The sequence below is a fragment of the Oryx dammah genome, unplaced genomic scaffold, assembly GCF_014754425.2.
Source record: "Oryx dammah isolate SB20612 unplaced genomic scaffold, SCBI_Odam_1.1 HiC_scaffold_2, whole genome shotgun sequence".
NCBI lineage: Eukaryota > Metazoa > Chordata > Mammalia > Artiodactyla > Bovidae > Oryx > Oryx dammah.
The window spans coordinates 177,135,634-177,152,972 of record NW_024070186.1 but is presented as its reverse complement, the minus strand read 5'-3'; the positions used below and the strand labels follow the sequence as shown (position 1 = coordinate 177,152,972).

Genomic DNA, 17,339 nt, shown 5'->3' with positions numbered 1-17,339 from the left:
AGAAACTTCTAATGGAATATGGAATTTGTAAGAAATAGCAAGTTATGGGACTTCCTTAACAGTGCAGTGGTTAAGCCTCAGTTCTTCCACTGCAGGGAATACAGGTTCAGTCCCTGGTGAGGGAACCGAGATCCTGCATGACTCACCCTGTGGCCAAAAAATAAGGAAAAAGAAAAAGAAATAGCAAGTCATGCTGAAATTATAGGTATATGGAATTTCCAAAAAAAGGAGCCACGTTTTATTATGATTTGTAAGTCATATACTGTACAGATTTTTATCAGTAAAATTTATAATAAAATTACATATGTATATGTGCTTACTTTTTTCCCATAGAGCCAATCATTAAGCATTTCTATCACATCAATGTGTCTCAGTGTCTCATGCTGGGCCAATTATCACTCCTGGATAAGAGAATCTAGACAGGCACACAGAGTGCAAGTCAGTTAGATGAAGGTGGGTGACTGAACTGGTTCTCAGCCAGCTGAGAGAGAGAGAAGAGAGGAGAGAGACAATGAGAGAGAAAAGACCGAAGGTGACAGGAACAAACAAAGGCACCCTGACTCTCCCCTCTAGTCCTGTTTTATTTCCTGTCACAGATGCCCATGAATTTACCTACTGCATCCTTCCCGGAAACCTCTCTTTAAGAGGTTGAGTTCAGCTGAAGTTGAATTCCTTCTTCACAACCAAAAGCTCTGCAACCAAGACAGCGAACCCTAGAAATCTTGACTATATGAGTCCTCTTATCCTGGTCTCTGAGTTTCCCAAGTCTGTTGACTATTAATCACAGGGAATCTACAGACAATTGTGATAAAGTATTACTTAGTGAAAAGGAGGAGGTGTATCACTAATAAAATCAGTCAAATAAGCAATATGGGGCTTAAAAAAAAAAAAAGTAGCACACATAGTCAGGCGAGTTCTGGGAAACCCAAAGCAACTCACATAGCAATTCAAGGGTAAGGAGTAAAAGGTTGTGTTCAGGCAGTGAGACCACTTGGAAACAGCCAATTTAATTCATATTTAACGTTCTTTTAAAAAAATATTTATTTATTTATTTGTCTATGCTGGGTCTTAGTTGTGGCATGCAAAATTTTTTAGTTGTGGCATGTGGAATCTTTAGCTGCAGGATATAGAATCTACTTCCCTGACCAAGGATCGAACCCAGGGCCCCTGCATTGGGAACACAGAGTCTTACCCAGTGGACCATCAGGGAAGTCCCCATATTTAACATTCTTATTATGGAGTCAAAAACTTCTACATTTGATGGACTTTTTGTTTGTTTGTTTTATTCATTTTTTTTTCTAAACAAATCAGAGGTTATAAAGAACAGCTTTGCCCTCTGGCATAATGTAAACTCTATGAGAACAAACAACTGAAGTTCATTTGAGTCCTGTAACGGCTGGGGTCACCCTTAGAAGGCCCCTGTGTAGTCTGTCTTCTTCCTGATGGAGAATGGGCTCCAAACCAGGATCTGAATTACTGCAATGCCCAGTGGGACCAGGCAAATCAAATTAAACATGGCGTCATGAAGATCTAAGATTGTACTGAGAGGGAAAAAAATATTGAAACACAGTTAGTTTCTCCAGTGGCTTCTTTTCTTATTAACTCAAAGCTATACAACAAGAAGTTTCAGAAAAGTTTTGATATCTATTGAGCCCATTTAAAAAGTAAATTAATTTTATCAAATAATTTTTATTCTTTCAAATAACTGAATAAGTAAATAATCCCTACCTTCTAGTTGGCTATACCAGGGGAGGCTGATACGTACTCCTTTGATCTCAATGCCTGGGGAGAAGTGCTGTGGCCACAGTGAAGGACCCCACCTTGGGCGTAGGAGGACAGAGGCGGAGGTGGGCACAATGCATACAAATACGTATCTACATAGTCATGACACTTTCGTCTTGAAATCACCATCCAGAGAGTTTCAAAGAGGCAGGAGCTGGGCATTCATTTTTATTACTAAATTGACTTCCATTCTACACAATTTGAGATTATGAGAGGAAACCAGGCTTAATAATAATATTAAGAAATGACACAACTTTTTCTGCCAAGAACTTCATTAAGCCCAAGATGCCTATGGTTCTGCATTATATTTAGTAGATCATACTTTTTCATTTAAATCATACACAGCAAAAGAGGCCTCCTGGTTGTTTGGGGGCTGATTATTTGGTTTGCAGCTTCTCTTTGGTTACTTGGGCTATCTAAAACAGCACCTCATTAATTCAGCCAATTGAGGAGGTAAGTGGAAAAGTCAAACTATATGGTACAAGAAAAGGAGGTGACTTGTTATATTTTCATACCAGAATCAGTTGATATTACCAGAACCTATGTGTCATTCACTCATTTAAGAAATAGGTATTGTGTGATTATTAATGTGCTAGGCACTGGGTTCAGGACTGGTTATCCAATGGTGACAAAACTGAGTTCCTACTTCATGGAGCTCACCTCCCAGTTCTGGAGATAGACCTTAATCAAGTTATCATAAATAAGATTGACTTACCCATGATTACAAATGAAGAAAAAATGCTGAGATGGAAAAAAGCAAAGTATTAGATAGGAGCTCATAGTCAGAGCGTTTGCAGGTAGAGTCTGGAGAAGGTTCTCCCAGGGAAGTGGGATTTGAGCTGAATCCTGAAGGATAAGTAGATATTAACTAGAAGACCTCTGACTAGAATCATGGGAAAACATCTAAGCATTGCTACCTCTGCCTCTAAAGGCCACAGGCAGGAAAGTTTGGGTGCTCTGGACTGGACTGTGTTTGCTTCCAATTACTGCTCCATAAAACCACGCTTCACCTTGAGTCCTACTCAATCCAAGAATTGATGACTATGACTTTCCCATTCTTTGCTCCTCTGCTGCTACTTTCTGGGCTCTGAGACAATCACAAAGGTGTGGGCCATCAGCTGGACTTCCCAGCACATGCTGACTGTAGCCTCTAGAAGTAACAAAGGAGCCCCATCATGCTGTCAGGATGCGGTTACATTTCTGCTCCACCCAGACTATCGATGGGAAACTTCATTTCTAGGTGCACATGGTGTTTTGTCTTCCTAGCATTTCTTCCTTTAAGAAAAATCTTCTGCCCTCTTCCACAGTAAGCCTGTTTCAGTCCTGAAGATTCAGTGGATGTCGACTACCCTGCTCCCACCCCAATGTCAGGCATACACCAAGACCTGGTCAGAGTCGGGCTATAGCTGCTATCTCAGGAATGGACATGTGACTCACGCAAAGCCTTTCAGGGTCCAGCTCGGAGCTTCTGCTGTGCTACTGGGACAAATGTTTCCTCTAGGATCTGAGGCTGTAGGCCCATGTAAACCTGGGGTTACCCTGCTGCCACGTGGTAAAAGTTTGCACTCAACACAGAGGGAAAGTCATGGGCAGATAAACAGATTCCTAACATCATTTGAGTACTACCTACACAGAGCCTAGCTCTGTCTGACTTTTCAGTTATATGAGCCGGTAAGTCCCTTTTTCGTTTGAGCTTACTTCCATTGAGTTTCTGTCTCTTGCAGCTAAACTGGGCTTTACCATTGACACTTATGTCCGAATTACCATAATTTGGCCTCCGACCACTATAGGGATGGAATTCAGTGATTTCTATTGGTCAATACTAAGACACAGGAGGTTTGAAAGAGCTGATCACAGATTTTGAGAATGAGAAGACAAGGTCATGACTATACTTTTGAACTTGATGTAGGTATGTAGAAACATGATGCTTCTCTCCCTGCCTTTGACTACTCACTGACTAGACCCACAAGACAGGCCAGATCAGGGGACTGGGTCGACAACAGGTGCAAGATGTCAAAAGGTAAGGGAAAGTCAAGCTCCACATTGTTAGTGTGGTTGTTCAGTCACTAAGTCGTGTCTGCCTCTTTTCAACTCCATGGACTATAGCCAGCCAGGCTCCTCTATCTGTAAGATTTCCCAAGCAAGAATATTGGAGTGGGTTGCCATTTGCTTCACCAGGGAAATCTTCCAGAACCAGGAATTGAACTTGCATCTTCTGCCTGGGCAGATTCTTTACCACTGAAGCCACCAGGGAAGACCAAGTTCCACTTTGTCACAGCCTAAATCACACACTTCTTAAACACACAGAAAAAGAAAGGAAGTGGCCTAATCAAGACCTTTAATGAACAAAAAGCCACAGAACCATGGCCGTGAACTGCTAGTCAAGGAATTATACAGTATGTGCTCAAAGCCCAGTGTCTCATGAAAAGACTGGTTTCTGCTTGGCTGAGGCACCTGTGTGCTTTTTATCTGAGTGCTTAACAATAGGAACCCGTTGTCCTTCTGCATTCTCTAGTTATAGCAGATTCCAGTTTCAGAAATATCAAGAAATTAGATTCCAGCTGATATGGGTTCTCTCTGGGAGATTTCTGATCTCAAAGACAGAATTGTCTTTTTCTTTTTATTTCCAGGGTGAGAGGAGGCGTAGAGAACATCTGTGATAATCTGCAGGCGCAAAGCCTCCAGTGAGTGTGCTGACAACATTACAGGGAGAGAGCTTTAGGCTGGAAGTTCAAGGGAAGGCAGCAGAATGAACATTTAAATGACTAAGGTACTTTGATAAATACCATGTTGTGGTCTAACCCCCAATGCTTTCAAGGCTGACACCATTATTACTGAAGCTGCAACCATTTTCATTTTCATATTACTTCACTGAATCACTTGATGCGCTTCAAAAATTTCCTTGCTCTTCCTGCTCTTTTCTTAAGATTTCCTCTTTCTTTTAAGATGCTATTCTAATCTGGGAGAGATGCCCATGATTTAGAGAATTCTTTTCCTCTTTCACAATGCATACCCTCTACTGGGATATGGATGAATTTAGAGAATAGAAAGGAGAGATAAAAAGGGCTTCCTAAGCCAATACAAAGAAATAGAGGGAAACAATAGGTTGGGGGAAAAAAGAGATCTCGTCAAGAAAATTGGAGATATCAAGGGAATATTTCATGCAAGGATAGCAGCATAAAGGATGGGAAAGTAAGGCCCTAATAGACGAGGAAGAGATTAAGAAGAGGTGACAAGAATACACAGAACTACACAAAAAGGGTTTTAATGACCCAGAGAGCCACAGTGGTGTGGTCATTCATCTAGAGTCCAGATATCCTCTAATGTGAAGTCAAGTGGGCCTTTAGGAAGCATTACCATGAACAAAGCCGGTGGACATTATGGAATTCTAGCTGAACTATTTCAAATCCTAAATGATGATGCTTTTAAACTGCTGCCCTTAATATGCCAGCAAATTTGGAAAACTCAGCAGTGGCCACAGGACTGGAAAAGATCAGTTTTCATTCCAACCCCAAGGAAAGGCAATTCCAAATGTTCAAACTACCATACAACTGGGCTCATTTCACATGCTAGCAAGGTAACGCTCAAAATCCTTCAAGCTAGGCTTCAACAGTATGTGAGCCGAGAACTTCAGATGTTCAAGCTGGGTTTAGAAAAGGCAGAGGAACCAGAGATCAAATTGCCAAGGGAAAGCAAGGGAATTCCAGAAAAATATCTACTCTTGCTTCATTGACTATGCTAAAACCTTTGACTGTGTGGATCACAACAAACTGGAAAATTCTTAAAGAGATGGGAATATCAAACCACCTTAACTGTCTCCTGAGAAACCTGTATGCAGGACAAGAAGCAACAGTTAGAACCAGATTTGGAACAATGGACTGGTCCAAACTGGGAAAGGAGCACGTCAAGACTATATTGTCACCCTGCTTGTTTAACATATATGCAGAGTTCATCATTTGAAATAGGCTGGATGAATCACAAGCTGGAATCAAGGTTGCTGGAAGAAATATCAACAACCTCAGATATGCAGATGATAGCACTTTAATGGCAGAAAATGAGGAGGAGAGAGCCTTGATGAAAATGAAAGAAGAGAGGAAAAAAGCTGGCTTAAAACTCGGCATTCAAAAAACTAAGATCATGACATCTGGTCCTATCACTTCATGGCAAATAGAAGGGGGAAACGGAGAAGGCAATGGCACCCCACTCCAGTACTCTTGCCTGAAAAATCCCATGGATGGAGGAGCCTGGTAGGCTGCAGTCCATGGGGTCGCTAAGAGTCGGATACGACTGAGCGAGTTCACTTTCACTTTTCACTTTCATGCATTGGAGAAGGAAATGGCAACCCACTCCAGTGTTCTTGCCTGGAGAATCCCAGGGACGGGGGAGCCTGGTGGGCTGCCGTCTATGGGGCCACACAGAGTCGGACACGACTGAAGCGACTTAGCAGCAGCAGCAGCAGAAGGGGGAATAGTTGAAACAGACAAATTTCATTTTCCTGGACTCCAAAGAAGGCTGACAGCGACTGCAGACAGTGACTGCAGCCATGAAATTAAAAGACACTTTCTCCTTGGAAGGAAAGCTATGACAAACCTGAAAGTGAAAATTATTCGCACAGTCATGTCCGACTCTTTGCCACCCCATGGACTATAGCCCACCAGGCTCCTCTCTGTCCATAGAATTTTCCAGGCAAGAATACTGGAGTGGGTTGCCATTTCCTTCTCCAGAGGATCTCCAGGGATCGAACTCGGGTCTCCTGCGTTGAAGGCAGATTCTTTACCAACTAAGCTACTAGGGAAACCTAGACAGTGTATTAAAAACAGAGACATCACTTTGCCGACAGCAGTCTGTATAGTCAAAGCTATGGTTTTTCCACTAGTCATGTATAGATGTGAGAGTTGGACCATAAAGAAGGCTGAGTGCCGAAGGACTGATGCTTTCAAATTGTAGTGCTGGAGAAGACTCTTGAGAAGGAGATCAAACCCGAAAATCCTAAAGGATATCAACCCTAAATATTCATTAGGACTGATGCTGAAGCTGAAGCTCAAGTACTTTGGCTACCTGATGCAAAGAGCTGACTCAGTGGAAAAGACTCTGCTGCTGGGAAAGATTGAGGGCAGGAGGAGAAGGGGACGACAGAGGATGAGATGGTTGGATGGCATCACTGACTCGATGGACATGAGTTTGAGCAAACTCTGGGAGATAGTGATGTACAGAGAAGCCTGGCATGCTGCAGTTTATGGGGTTGCAAAGAGTCAGACATGACTTAGGGACTAAACAGCAACAGAGTGACCAGTTGGCCTTTTTATGCTTTCAGAATGTCAATTCCAACCTTAACAACATTTTTAAATGAATCTCTGGTAGAAAAATAATACCGAAGCTCTGCTTATAATTTCATTCACTCAAATATTTATTGCTCACTTATTGATTTAGGTTCTTACAATGTAGAGTAAATAAATCAACAATGATTCTTACTTTCAACAAAGTTTACGTTCTAGAGGAGGCAAAGAGATGATAAATATATTTAATTTTATCTTATAATAAAAACCTTTGCTTATGGAAAAACGTTTGCACCCAATTTTATCTCACAATGACCTACCTTTAAAAGAAAAATACCTACGTGCAGCTTATTACATTCTAAAATATTAGTGTCTGGTATCTTTTTCTTCATTCTCTTGGCTTATTTTCTTAGCCTAGCTTTCCTTGCTAAACAATTTGTAAATTCAGCTCTGTACGTAAAGGGGTCTACAAAACTCATCTATCACCTCCAAACCTATCACACGGGGGCTTTTCCACATCTGAAAACTAAAGCAAAGTTGGCCTCCTTTCTACTCTCCTTTTCTGCTATCAGTATAAGCTCAAAAATGTATAAAATTAGAAATGTTGCTTCCTAATTGGATCAATGAAATATATTGAAATAGACATCTCTTGTCAAAGAAGTTGATGTCAAAAGCAGTGTTGTAAATGCTCCTGCAGAGAAGTAGGAGCCCAGGATGGAAAAGCCCAAAGAAACTATGGTTTCTGTGGCCATACAGTCTCCTTTGAATTAGGGTCCAGAATACCTGAGTCCACGTGAGCTATTACTTCCTCAAGAAGAAATTTCTCCTTTCTAGGGTGATTCATAGGGTCTCAAAGAGTCAGACACAACTGAAGTGACTTAGCGCACACACAGGGTCAGCCTGATGAGCCCCTTGTAAGAAAAGTGAGGGCATGACACGTAGGGCAGACTTTCTGTGTGCCAGGCCCTGTTTGACATTTTTCTCTTAGTTGCTACTGATTTTCACAATAACCCTGAAGAAGACACTAAGGCTTAGCCAGGTTGATTACATCACCCAACATTCCACAGCTATTTGGAGCTGAGATTTTTATCTAGATTTAAACTAAAAATCTCTCCAGGAGAAAAAAAAAAAGATATTTATAATATAAATTTATTAGAAGGGGAAAACCCCTCATTTTTGAAGGAGAAAGTCATATACCCTCTGCAGAAATGAATTCAGAAACTCCTGTGAAGAGGCAACTGTCTACAACAAATATCAAGAGCAAGAAAGTACCGCTTGGTAAGGACTTCCCTGGTGGTCCAGTGGTTAAGAGTCTGCCTTCCAATGCAAGGGACGCAGGTTCAATCCCTGGTTGGGGAACTACGATCCCACATGCCATGGGGCAACTGCAACTAGAGAAGCCGGTGCGCTGCAGCTGCTGAAACCGCTGAGCCTGTGTGCTCTGAGCCCAGGCTCCACAGCAAGAGGACACAGGGACATAGAAGAGAAGCTCGAGCGCTGCAGCAAGAAGCCCTTGAGTCCCAACCACAGAAGCCCGCACGCCACAACTAGGGAAAGCCTGGGCACAACAAAGACCCATTACAGCCAAACAGTTTATAAAAAAGAGTAACTTGGTAAATCACATTGCTGACCCGGAAATGTAAGGATTTAACATCTGATACACCCGTTTTTCTTTGCCAGAGGTTGGAGGCTACTGTTAATGCTTCCAACTATAAAGACTAAAGGTCATAATATTTCTCCAAAGGAAAATCTTTAGTGTTGGTTATATCCTCCTTAGGACATAATCTTGTCCTCAGGCGGTCCCTTTGCAATGAAACATTATGACCCTTATTTACAGAGGAAGAGAAGTGAGCCATAGGGAAGAAATCAACACAACATTGATAATTCCGTGGCAAAATACAGGATATATATTATTATGGTCCTATGAAATTCCAGATAGAAATTTCCTACACCAAAATTTTCACATCACAGCCTCATTTCTGACACTATTAATAAAGTTTTTCAACTTCAATCAGAATCTTTTGGGCAAAATATTACTAATAATTTAGAATGCTACAAGTGCTCACATGTTCATCACAGTTGGAATAGGGACTTACTATACGAATCTTGTTAAAAACTGATTATCCCAGGACTTCCCTGGTGGTCCAGTGGCTAAGACTCTTCTCAATGTAGGGGACCCAGGTGTGATCCCTGGTAAGGGAACTAGATTCCACATGCCGCAACTAAGAGTTCACATGCCGCGAGTAAGAAGTGTTCCTGCATGCTGCTTCAAAGATCCCATATGCAGCAAGTAATACCTGGTGCAGCCAAATAAATAAATAAACATTTCTTAAATTCTAAAAAAAAAAAAAAAGACTGATTATCGCAATATTCATTCCAGCAATCCCAACGAACATACATGCTTACATGTGCGTGCATGCTCAGTCATGTCTGACTCTGCGACCCCAGGGACTGTAGCCCACCAGGCTCCTTTGTCCATGGGATTTTCCTGGCAAGAATACTGGAGTGGGTTGCCACTTCCTTTTCCAGGGGATCTTCCCAACCCAGGGATCGAACCCACGGCTCCTACATTGCCAGGTGGATTCTTTACCACTGAGCCACCTGGGAAGCCCATATCCTTATGTACACAGTTCATATCAGTTGTGATGATCCACAACTGTAAGATATTTTGTATATATTTTAATCTTTTGTTCCCAAACAGACAGTGATGGGGAAGGTGAAAGTCATGTCTCACCAAAGTACAAAATTTGAGGCTCTGAACACATGGAGAGTTCTAAATTGCTGAGTATTTCTAGCTTTCCTAGTGATCCTATAGCAGGATGCATGAACTCCTCAGAGAAAGGCCATATTTTTTTTCCTTTTTAGTCCTCTATGCTTCATCAATAGCCTCATAAAGCAAGAATATGTAAAACTTTAATAAAGAAATTCACAATAAGCATATCATAACTACAACGGAATCAACAGTATGACATAGTTTTGATATTTTGAGAGAACAAAATCCACTAGAATCAAGTATAATACATAAGACTATTTCATTTCTACCCTAGGTAACTTAATCTTTAACACTAAATAAGACTACTGATTTCATCCTAATATGAAACAGAAGTCAGGAGAGATTCCTGCCTAAGGATCCCCAGGCTGTCACTATGGTAAATCTCTATGGCAAGCACTTGTTTTCAAAAAACAGTTTTTAAATTGATTCTAATGATTAACTACATAGAGTTAAATACCAAGAATGCTTTCGTTATTTAAAAAACAGGGTTGAGATGCAGATACAGAGAATAGACTTGTGGCCATAGTGGGGGAAGGAGAGAGTGAGACAAGTGGAGAAAGTAGCGTAGACATATATACACTAGCATGTGTTAAACGGATAGCTTGTGAGAAGCTGCTGTATAACAGAGGGAGCCCAGCCAGATGCTTTCTGATGATCTAAGGGTGGGTTGGTGGGAGGGGAGGGAGGTGACATATGTATAATTATGGCTGATTTGCACTGTTGTATGGCAGAAACCATCACAACATTGTAAAGCAGTTTTCCAGCAATTAAAATTTGTTTTTTAAAAAAGCAAGAGTTGAGGTTATTTTTTGTGTCAGATATTCACCCTGAAGCAACTCATCTTGGTTCTGCTTCTTTGCTAGAGTTGAAGACAGCATTGTTTACTCTGTTATTAAGAGAAAAGTCATTTCCTGAACTTTTGTTGCAAGTATAATTTGGGAAGTATCTATTGTGAGGCTTCCAGAACAAAAGACAAGAAAAAGGAAGGCTGCGTGTATAATATTTAAAAACACATTTGTATGTATGGCAGATTGATCTAGAAAACTCTATTTGGGTATGTGAAGGATCTGATTTACATTTCCTGTAAAGTCTTTACAGATGACACTAATTCAGCAAGGAAATTGACAGATTTTGACCATTGGGAAAATGTATGTTTCTATTGCAGAATATGCAGCAAGCGGCAGGAATTTGGCCAGGGCTAAAAGACAATGCTACCATATGGAGTCAGCCCAGTGCCGAGCCACCCAGGGCCAAGTCTGTGCTCTTCCTGCACGATGTGCGCCTCTTAACCTTGGACTTGGCTCATTGCCCTGGACCTTCCGGTATGCCTCCCCCACTAACACCACGTGAACTACTAAAAGGCGAAAAGGCAGCATGTCCTACGACTCCTTTATCTCGGCTTCCAGCTCAGTGCTAACATCCAGTAGGTACCCGCAAATGTTTGCTGATAAAAGCATGCAAGCATAATTAATTGACGAAATGGACAGAGTAGTCCTTTTTCTATAATACACTAGAATTTCACTGTTGTTTATTTTGTATGAAAAGTGTGGACTTTCTTGCAATTTTTTAATAGAAACTGCATGTATAAACTAATCAGGCAATCAATTTCTAATATTACTACATGAAATACCTTATCCCCTATAATTAGAAGAGAATACATGTTGCTTTTCTTGCCTAAGTACCTCTCTTATGAATCTCCAATAATAACAAGTTGAACCATTACATTTACAGGCTACTGCATAGATTTACTAAACTTAGAAAAACAATCTACCCCCTGCAGAACAAACATTTCTCTAACTATAACAAAGAGTCACAGACCATCTTTCAAAAATCACAGTTGGAGAGAATAATATCCCTGAACCAAATAGCTCTGTATATTGTAATAGTAAAATATTAATCAGAAAACTCACTTCCAAGAAGGAAATTTACTTCAAATAGACATTTTTGCTAACTTTGTCACACTGGTGACTCTCATAACACTCTCTGATCATCAGCCCATATCCTGCTAAGTATACAGTTGCCTCTGGACTTCAGTCAGACACTTTCAGATTGTCAATAACTATGTGAGGCCATGAGATGCCAAACGTCAAATTATCAAAGATAAATGATACTTGAGTACCCTGAACAAGTTTATAACTCTAAAAAATGCTTATGATATCACAAGACTAGACTGCCAACGTGTCTGATTGTCAACATATCTATGCCTGAGTCAACAAGAATGTCTCCAGGGCCTCTGTTTTCAAGGAAGTCAGTCTGCAGGTCCTCCACATCGGCTGCACACTAGAACAAGCGAGGGAGCTTTTAGAAGTACTGATGCCCAGATCTCACCCCCAGCGAGTCCAATTTCACTGGTCAAAGGTGTGACCTGGGTATCAGGACTTATTCAAGCTCCAAGTGATTCCAGTGTGCAACATGGTTGAGAACCATTGCTTTAGAGCTTGTGTTTCTCAAAGAAAATTTGGAGGAGCACAAAGTAAGTGCACTCTTTTTCTCTCCATTGCTCTCACATTCACCAGCAAATGAGCTTTGAGTCCTTTCTACCCCAGAATCTGTTCCTCTCCCCTTTTATTAATAGTCACCATGGTTTTCTTCTGCAACATGGTTTGAGGATTTTAAGGCTACTGAGATTTCAAGCAGCTTCCCTATTGGAGGTAGAAAACGTTCACTTGCTAGATGGGGAAGCTAAGACTGAGAGTTTCATCAAGTTCTACCAAAAAATGTGTTCCAGAACAGTCCACATACAATTCTTTCGTATACGCCACTCATTGCTTAACACACAGTTACCCAATTATCAGTCATGCCTCCAAATCCAAGGATCACTAAATTCTGTTGATTCTGATGCCCTAACCTCTCTTGGGTCGGGCTTCTCCTCACCTTCGACATGACAGTGCTTTAGCTCAGGCCTTCATCAGCATTTCTCATATAAAACCAACTCTGGCCTTCAAATTATTCTTTCTCTAGGATTTGGCTAACCTCACTTCAAACCGTTCTCCACATCTCCAGGGTGATGTATTCAAAGGCGAGTATAACATTATTACCCCTTGGTTTAACAACAATAATAGTTCATTCCTTTAAGGAACAAATCCACACTTCTCAAACTGCTAAACCATGTGCAGTTCCTCCAAGCATGTCACATGGTCTCTCTGTACTTGCACAGACTCCTGCTACATTTTCACAGTTCATCTGAGATCATTTCCTTGCTACCCAGTCTGAATTATGTGCTCAGATAGTGTGTTCTTCCACAGCATCGCACACTTACTTATACTGATAACACCTAACACATAGCATTATGATTTTCACTATCATTAACTGTAAGCTTACTCAGAGAAGGGTCAGCATCTCATCTCTTTGTTCTTTGGGCTCAGCACAGGAGCTGGTATACAGGTAAGTTCAGTAAATATTTGTTGAATGAATGCCCCATCATTTCACATTTCCATGCTTTGCAATATTCATTCTCTTCCCTGGTTACTTCCAGTCTTCATTTATAGTATTAATGTCTTCATTATAGTATTACTGTCTCCTCTGAAATGACTGAAGTGTCTTTTCCTGTGTACAGCCTTCCCAGACTCAGTTTCTGAAGCAGTGTCTATCACACTCACATTTTAGCCACTGTTATACGTTGCATGTACTTCTAATTGTGGCACCTGCCACTCTGTTCTGAAATTGCCTGTCCTCCTAATCTATCACCTTTACTAGACTGCAGGCTCCTTAGTGGCAGCAACCTATTTATCTTTGTATCCTGAGCACTTTTTCTATAGTAGGTGACCAGTAACTGAGGTTTAATTCCTTCCCCTCTCCAGTCCTTTATAGAATACTTTAAAAACAAAATTCAAATTATGTCTTGCCCGGGTTTAAAAATCTTCAGTGACTTCCTTTACCTATAGTAGTCTTTGCCAAAGTACAGTGTCTGTACTCCTGGTAATACATGTGATAATTTTCAGATGATACACAATAGTTCTTTTTAAGTACCTAAATTTGTTAGGAAAGTGAAACCCACCAAATAAATGATTCCATGTATATTTTTTAAGTAATTTAATTTTTATTGAAGTATAGTTGACTTACAGTGTTGTATTAGTTTCAGGTATATAGCAAAATGATTCAGTTTTACATGTATATCATGTATACTTTTGCTTATGATTTTTAAGTTTATGATTTAAAATAAATTTAAAGAAAGATGTTAAATAAATAATAGTACATAGAGTACTCACATAACAAAAGTTTAAAAGTCATCACATTTGGGACACGCTGATGAATATGACTGAGAAAATTTAAATGCAGCATCAGCCCCTGACCTTTCCAATCTCACCTCCCTCCAGCTGCCATCAAGCACAATAATATATCATGTGTTATTAAACTGCGGGTTTCCCATGTCTTACTCCTCTTATTCATCCTATTTCTCACAGCAGCCGGAAGGATGCTATTAAAAGATAAGTTCAATCAGGTCATTATGGTGCTCAAAACTCTTCAAGCAAGATGCTTTTATTTTTAGGACATGTAAGCTAAACTGTAAGATGTACATAAGCTATAAGATATATGACATGCTACTCCATTTGCAACTTAACCAAATACATGTTATGCATATATACATGTTATATCGCTTTAGTTGTGTCTGACTCTATGCAACCCTATGGACTATAACCTGCCAGACTCCTCTGTCTATTGGATTCTCCAGGCAAGAATACTGGAGAGGGTTGCCATGCCTTTCTCCAGAAATACATATTATATACACATAAACACAGATAAAGCCGATAGGGCACAGTTCAAAACTATTGAATCTAAGGAGTGGGTGCCTGGATTTTCTCAATATTTTTCTTTCAATCTGTGTTTTAAATTTTTCATAATAAAAAGTTATGAAGAAAAACAACAGTGGAGGGAGATATGGAGTAAGTTCAAAAGGGAGGGGATATATGTATACCTATGGCTGATTCATGTTTAGGTTTGACAGGAAACAAAATTCTGTGAAGCAATTATCCTTCAATTAAAAAATAAATAAAATTTTTAAAAAATTCTAAAGAAAAACAAAATGACCTGATATATATAGGTAGAAGGATGGATACTTTTATCTATATATGCTAAAATCGATATAGTAAGATACAGTTGAATTTAGGTGGTAAGTATATGTTTTCACTGTACAACTTTTTCAACCTTTTTGTATATTTTAAAATGTTTATAATAAAGATACGAGTGGTATAAGGAAAACAAAAAAATCAATTCCTGTCTGTAGAAAATCCAAAAGAACCAACAACTAAAAGCAAAAAAGCAGCCTCTGAAACTAACAAGCATTTATAGCGAGGTTGCAGGTTAAAAGGTTAACATACAAAAATCAATTGCTTTCCTGCTTCCCTGGTGGTTCAGAGGGTAAAGAATGTACCTGCAATGAAGGAGACCTGGGTTCAAACCCTCAGCTGGGAAGATCCCCTGGAGAATAAAATGGCAACCCACTCCAGTATTCTTGCCTGGAGAATTCCATGGACAGAGGAGCCTGGTGGACTATAGTTCATGGGGTCACAAAGAGTCAGATTCTACTGAGTGGCTAACATTTTCACTTTTCACTTTCATACCAGCAATGGAACTTAAAACTAAAAGTATTAGACCATTTACATTAGCACCTCCCAAAATGAAATACTTAGATATAAATCTAACAAAATATGAAAGAAATCAAAGATAAACTAAATAAACAGAGATATTTCATGTTCATGGATAGGAAAACTCAGTACTGTCAAGATGTTAGTTCTTCCTAACTTGATCTATAGGTTCAACACAAGCTGTAACAAAATTCCAGAAGGTTATTTTGTGGATATCAACAAACTGATCATAAGTTTTATATGAGAAAGATGAAAAATAGCCAATCCAATACTGAAAAGGAATAAAGTCAATGGATTGGTATTATTTGACATCATGACTTACTATAAATCTACAGCAATAAGATACTGTGTTATATCTATCAATATATGAGATGATGGATATTCATGAAACTTGTGACAGTCATTTCCTATTGTATGTAAGACAAATCAGGCTTTGTACCTTAAACTTATTCAGTGCTGTAGGTCAATTATATTTCAGTAAAACTGGAAGAGAAAACATACACTGTGATATTGACAGAAGAGTAGACAGTCAGATCAGTGGAGGAGAATTGAGAGGCCAGAAATAGTCCCACATAAATACAATCAACTGATCTTTGACAAAGGAGCAAATAAAATGAGGAACAGGTTGAACAAATGATATTAGACATACACATGCCGAAAATTAAGCTAGATATAGATCTTTTACCTTTTACAAAAATTATCGCAGAATGGATCACAGGGCTAAACGTAAAATGCAAAACTATAAATTCCTAGAAGAATAGAAAATCTAGGTGGCAATGACTTTTTAGATACATCATGAAAGGCACAGTACATGAAAGAGTCACTGATAGGCTGGACTTCATTAAATTTAAAAATTTCTGTTCTGCCAAAGACATTGTCAAGAGAATGGGAAGACAAGTCATACATGGGAGAAAATATTTGCAAAAGGCATATAAAACAAAGGACTGATATCCAAAACATACAAAGAGATCTTAAAACTCAGCAATAAGAAAACTAACAACCTGATTTAAATATGGGCAAGAGATCTGAACAGATACCTCACCAAAGACATACAGTTGGCAAATAACTATGTAAAAAGATGTTCTAGATAATATGTCATTAGCAAATTGCAGATTAAAATGAGATACCACTATACACCTATTGGGATGACCAAAATCCAGAACACTGTCAATACCAAATGTTGATAAGGATGTGGAGAAACAAGAACTCCCATTTCTTTGCCAGTGAGAAATTAAAATGGTATAGTCACTTTGGAAAACAGGTTGGCAGTTTCTTAGAAAATGAAACATACGTTTATAATATTATCTAGCAATTGTGTTCCTTGGTCTTTACCCAAAGGAGTTGAAAACTTACATCCACACAAAAACCTGCACATGATGTTTATAGCTGCTTTCTTCATAATTGCTCAAATCTGGGAACAACCAAGATGTCTTTCAGTAGGTGAATGAATAAACAAGCTAGGGCACACTTTCCTGCATTGGAGAAGGAAGTGGCAACCCACTCCAGTGTTCTTGCCTGGAGAATCTCAGGGACGGGGGAGCCTGATGGGCTGCCGTCTATGGGGTCACACACAGTCGGACACGAATGAAGTGACTTAGCAGCAGCAGCAGCAGGGTACATCTACACAGTGGGATATTTATTCAGTGCTAAATAGAAATTAGGGCTTCCCTGGTGGCTCGGGTAGTAAAAAATCTGCCTGCAATACAGGAGACCCAGGTTCGATCAGCTATCAAACCATGAAAAGAAATGGAGTGATCTTAAATGTGTACTACTAAGTGAAAGAAGCCAATATGAAAAGTATGATCCCAACTGTATGACATTCTGGAAAAGGCAAAACTATGGAGACAGTAAAAAAGATCAGTAGCTGTCAGTGTTGGGGGGAAGGAGGGATGGATATACAGAACACAGAGGATTTTTAGGGCA

At 39.7% G+C, this 17,339-nt stretch overlaps 1 protein-coding gene across 1 annotated transcript in view; it reads right to left on the bottom strand.

Moving 5' to 3' along the window:
- Nucleotides 1-1,267: 1,267 nt before the first annotated feature.
- Nucleotides 1,268-17,339, bottom strand: part of LOC120875985 (transmembrane protein 180-like) — a 42,161-nt gene continuing 26,089 nt past the window's right edge. Inside the window, exon 6 of the mRNA XM_040257719.1 lies at nt 1,268-1,541. Within this exon, the coding sequence (XP_040113653.1) occupies nt 1,409-1,541 (133 nt within the window). The 3' untranslated portion in view covers nt 1,268-1,408. The remainder of the gene's footprint in view (nt 1,542-17,339) is intronic.